Source organism: Arachis ipaensis, chromosome B06 (assembly GCF_000816755.2).
Source record: "Arachis ipaensis cultivar K30076 chromosome B06, Araip1.1, whole genome shotgun sequence".
NCBI lineage: Eukaryota > Viridiplantae > Streptophyta > Magnoliopsida > Fabales > Fabaceae > Arachis > Arachis ipaensis.
The window spans coordinates 18,833,817-18,838,735 of record NC_029790.2 but is presented as its reverse complement, the minus strand read 5'-3'; the positions used below and the strand labels follow the sequence as shown (position 1 = coordinate 18,838,735).

Here is a 4,919-nt window from a genome sequence, read left to right as displayed (position 1 = left end):
GTGTCCAGATAATTTGGCGATCGCCTCGACTCATAATTCGTACCAGAAATTTTTAGTACATTCTTATATATGTTGGATAGATGTTTTAAATATCTCAAATTTTAGAAAATCAAAGATGTTTTTATATTCAAATACATTTTTAAATTATGACGCAAAAACAATAGTCATTAGTCATCACATGCCATGGATTTGGTGGAAGTCGTTGAGCGGAAACCATTCATTACATTCCATGTAATATAAAAAAGAAAAGAAAATGTGGTTGATGATGTGTGGGGCCTCTCCATGTCCATCGAATATGGCACAAAAAGTCATACTCCTTCTCTGTTTATGCATATGCTAAGTGCTGAAGGAAAGCGAAGCGGTGTGGAGTGAGTGAGACTGTGAGAGTGAGAGTGAGTGCGAGTGAGAGATGGGTCTGCTTACAAACAAAGTATTGAGACATGAAATCAAGCCTGGCGATCACATCTACACTTACAGAGCTGTTTTCGCTTACTCTCATCATGGTCTCTCTCTCTCTCTCTCTGCAATGTCCCTTCATTTCCACAATTTCTATCTAATTTTTCCTCAATGTGGCTTCTTTTTGTTAGTTCAACCTTTTCTTTTCTTTTTTCTCCCTACCCATGTATTTGATTTATGTAAATGTTTACTGAATTATGGAAAGAAAAAAAGCTGTGTCGGTGTTGGTGGTGTTGAAGGATCCACTCACCCTGCCACGGGCACGGAAAAAGCATTTGCATTTGTTTGTTTTATCATTCAATTTGGGTTTTCGTATTGACCCCCTCGTAAACTAGGTTATATAAATCGAGATTGATTGTTTTTGTTTGAAAGTCAACATACATGATAGGGAGATCTGATTAAGTTGCTTTGGAGATTGGACAATGCAAGTTTTGTTTCAGGGTCCGGGAATCTCAAGAGTCTTGTTTGTGCATCATTTTATGCTCTTTGTGGTCACTTTTTGTTCAGATTCTTAATGTTGGTGGGTTAGCCTTGTCCGTCATTTGGTTTGCTCTTAAGTTGACAACTTCTAATTGATGTCAGTTGCTATGATTAGTAGCATGTACAAGTTATGGTGCTTGATGAATGTTTGGATTTGTAGTGAAAATGCTGACTATTTCTGTTTAAATTTAGATATGTTTGTACATGTAGGACATTTGATTTATGTTATGCCTAGACTCTTTGATAGATTTATGTAGTTTTGTTAACCTTTCCTGCAAAGCTTGCCTCTTAGAAAAGCTCTAAAACCCCAAACCAAATTCAGAATGGTATTTAGAAACTGGTGTGTTGATTGTGGAATCTAAGTCTATTGTGTTACCATGCAGGGATTTTTGTTGGGGGAAGCAAGGTTGTGCATTTCAGACCTGCGCGAAACTTGAAGTCAATCACCGAGACATCTTCAGACCTGGATGATCAAACATCAGACCCATGTCCAACCTTTCCCGATTGTGGATTCAGGCAGCCAAACAGTGGCGTGGTTCTTTCTTGCCTAGACTGCTTCCTTCGAAATGGGTCCATTTACTGTTTTGAGTATGGTGTTTCACCATCCGTTTTTCTTACCAAAATACGGGGAGGCACATGCACTACTGCATTATCTGATCCACCGGAGACCGTGATCCATCGGGCAATGTATCTGCTTCAAAATGGCTTCGGCAACTATAATGTGTTTCAGAACAATTGTGAGGATTTTGCTTTGTACTGCAGAACTGGCCTATTGATAGTGGATAAGCAAGGGGTTGGAAGAAGTGGCCAAGCTTCTTCCATTATCGGTGCCCCGCTGGCTGCAATGCTTTCTTCTCCACACTGACATTGGTGTGAGAAGTGATGTGATCAAGGTTGGAGTCGAAGACTTGGCCGTGAACTTGGGATGGCATTGCCCTGATCAGATGCAAGAGGAGGAGGAGGAGGAGGAGGAGGTGGTGGATCCTGGAGTGGAAACTTCAGACACACAGATTACCACTGTCAGATGACTTGGGCATTTATTCATCCGTATATGCCTAGGTTATGGGACCTTCATGTTAACCTTAGTGCTATTGGTTTCTAGTTATTCAACTTGTGCATGGAGTGATGTAACAATAATATAATATTCAGTATTAATGAAGTATAAATCCGATGTTTTCCTTTTGATTGCTCCAAATCCAGCATTCTACTTGGGCAGCAACTGAACCATTTTGCCGTGCAGCATGAAAAAAACACACATTTACTGATTCTGACTAGTTATTTTAATATTTTCAATCTGAAGTGTGGAAACAGTTTTGAAATGCAAATTCTTACTGATAATTGATCCATTCTGTTTTACTTTATGGTTTTCTTCGATCTCATTACTGAGAACCGGATCCTCTACGCATATTGAAAATAGAATGAGGCTTTTCTCATTTTGGAAGTATATAATGTCATCATCAATCACATAAGAAACTTATAGAGGCGAAGAAAGTCAGACTCGGACATAGTTAGTTACAACCTTAAGGGCTCCAACCAAATCTGTTGATGTATGCAAAGTTTTGTTGTTATCCAATCCAATCCAATCAAATCTAGTAACAAATAAAGATGGTTTTGGTTATTATCTTCTGGAAGGTGACGTGTTAGTTAGCACCCAAAACCTGTTTCTCAACAGCACTGCAACTCTTTAATAAGCTTTTATTTATTTAAAGTAAATATAAAACAAGTCTTAAGAAGCCAAAACTTAAATTGTCCAAATGATTGTTGTTGCTGTTATCTGTTATCCCCATTTTTCCACATATAACATTTATTTATTTGTTAAGTAATGATAATAAATTGTCGTTTTGAGTGTTGGGCGTTGAGTTGACATGCAAGGGAGATATTACATATTATCTTTTTATAAATTATTTAATAACTATAAAATAGAAATAAATGGAACAAAATTTATTTAGTAGGTTGGAAATTGAATCGGGAAGAGAGGAAGGCAGCTTAGCTATCCGCAACCAACAAGAGAAGAAGAATATCATTTTGGTTATTGATTGATTGATCTGAATCAGAGAGAGAGAGATGGCTAATCTGTATGTGAAGGCGGTGCCACCGGCGGATCTGAACAGGAACACGGAGTGGTTCATGTATCCAGGGGTGTGGACCAGCTACATCCTCATCATCTTCTTCGCATGGCTTCTCGTCCTCTCCATCCTCCACTGCACCCCCGGCATCGCCTGGACCATCATCAACCTCGCCCATTTCGCCGTCCGTAATTCAATTCCTTTCCTTCTTTCTTTGTTTCTTGATTTATTGATGGTGATGGTGAATTCATGGATTGATTGATTGATTGATAGATTACGTATCACTACTTCCACTGGAAGAAAGGAACCCCGTTCGCGGAGGACCAAGGGATCTACAACCAGCTGACGTGGTGGGAGCAGATTGACAGCGGCAAACAGCTCACTCGGAACCGCAAGTTCCTCACTGTTGTCCCCGTCGTTCTGTATGTACTCTGCATTCAGTAGAGAGATTTGATTATTGAATGAATGAATAATAACGTAACTGATTTTATTGGTTGCTCATCAGGTACCTCATTGCGTCGCACACAACTGACTACCGACACCCCATGCTGTTGTTCAACACCCTCGCTGTCATTGTCCTCCTCATTGCCAAGTCCCCCAATATGCACAAGGTCAGGATTTTCGGAATCAATTCTGACAACTGACTCTCTTCTTCTTTTTCTTTTTCCCATTAATTACTTGTAATGTTTTGCTGCCTTTTAGCTATAAAATCGAATAAATCTTTTCACTTTTTCATTTTTTTTTTCCTCTACTACTCACTCTGCCTGCCTCTCTTTTCATTTAAGCCTGGCCCAGTCAACTAGATCAAACTAATTGTATTTCGATCACAAAACTATGTATGTGTATGTTGTCATTTGAATTTAAATCAACTTGTGTTACTTCTCAATAACATATTGGATTGAATTTCACCTTGTAAAGAAAAGGAAACACGTCCATCAAACTTCCCTTTAAAATTCTAACAGGATTATTTTTACGTCAGTTAATCTTGTGAAACAAACGTTGTAAGCAACATTCTATGTAGTTTTACATTTAGGCGTTGCTAGAATTTTTAGTACTTAAAGTCTGGAACATAGTGCATAACAAAACTGATATATTGATGTAATTTTGTACATAATATTGATATGTCTTCTTTCTGTGTGGTGGTAATCCTTGTCCTTCATCTTGATAATATTATATTAGCTTCTTTTCTCGTAAAATTAAATAATCAATAAAATATAAGACAAAGGGGGAAAATACAAATGATCGTTTTCCACTTTTCCTCCGGTCGCGCAATTCTATATATATTTTTTTTCGCTACTGCTTTTGTACTAAACAGATTAAAATTACTTTTAGTGAATATGCAGATAAACACCAAATCCAACAAGACTTCTGCATTTTTTGCTCCTTTTTCTCTGTTTCTCCCTTTGCGTATGATAAACTTTTGCATTGCATAGTGACAACAACGAAAAAAAAAAAATATGCACTTTCGATTTCTTTGCCTGAGCCAACTTTCCAGTTCGCTGTCCTTTGTAGGCTGTTGGAAACTATCAATAAACTGAACTTTGAAACTTGAAATTCTAAATAAAAAGGAAAAGTATAGGGTATATACTATCTGCTAATTTATTGTCAATAATTTTCTACTAGAAGATACATATATAAAGAGACATTCAGAAAATACATCTACAAAGATACTTTTATTAGACACAATCATAAAAAAGATATTTTCATTAGATACATCCATAAAGATATTTCTATTAAACACAACTATAAGTAAGAGTTAACAAGAATTGATAAAATTCTTGTTGGTTACGTAGCAGAATTGAAAAAAAAAACAAACATTTTGAACTTTTAACAACGCTTGTTTATAGTTGAAAATTATAACTATTGATTAAAAAAAAAGAAATATTCATAATATTCATATTAAACATCATACATAAT

The 4,919-nt window shown here is 36.7% G+C and overlaps 1 protein-coding gene and 1 pseudogene across 2 annotated transcripts; both read left to right on the top strand.

Moving 5' to 3' along the window:
- On the top strand, positions 276 to 2,131 carry LOC107646094 (annotated as a pseudogene). Its single transcript, XR_001621622.2, has 2 exons — positions 276 to 503; positions 1,320 to 2,131. The product of XR_001621622.2 is annotated as an uncharacterized LOC107646094 (transcript).
- On the top strand, positions 2,839 to 3,893 carry LOC107648055 (ORM1-like protein 2). The gene is made up of 3 exons (XM_016352076.2): positions 2,839 to 3,186; positions 3,276 to 3,424; positions 3,508 to 3,893. Exons 1-3 carry the CDS (start codon positions 3,001 to 3,003, stop codon positions 3,644 to 3,646), a joined length of 474 nt encoding a protein of 157 aa, XP_016207562.1. The 5' UTR covers positions 2,839 to 3,000; the 3' UTR covers positions 3,647 to 3,893.

Excerpts from the sequence above, each read along its gene's own strand:
- LOC107648055 (XM_016352076.2), top strand. The coding sequence starts at position 3,001 with ATGGCTAATCTGTATGTGAAGGCGGTGCCACCGGCGGATCTGAACAGG. Across the intron at positions 3,187-3,275 it reads TCAACCTCGCCCATTTCGCC|ATTACGTATCACTACTTCCA; the intron begins GTCCGTAATTCA and ends ATTGATTGATAG. Across the intron at positions 3,425-3,507 it reads ACTGTTGTCCCCGTCGTTCT|GTACCTCATTGCGTCGCACA; the intron begins GTATGTACTCTG and ends GTTGCTCATCAG.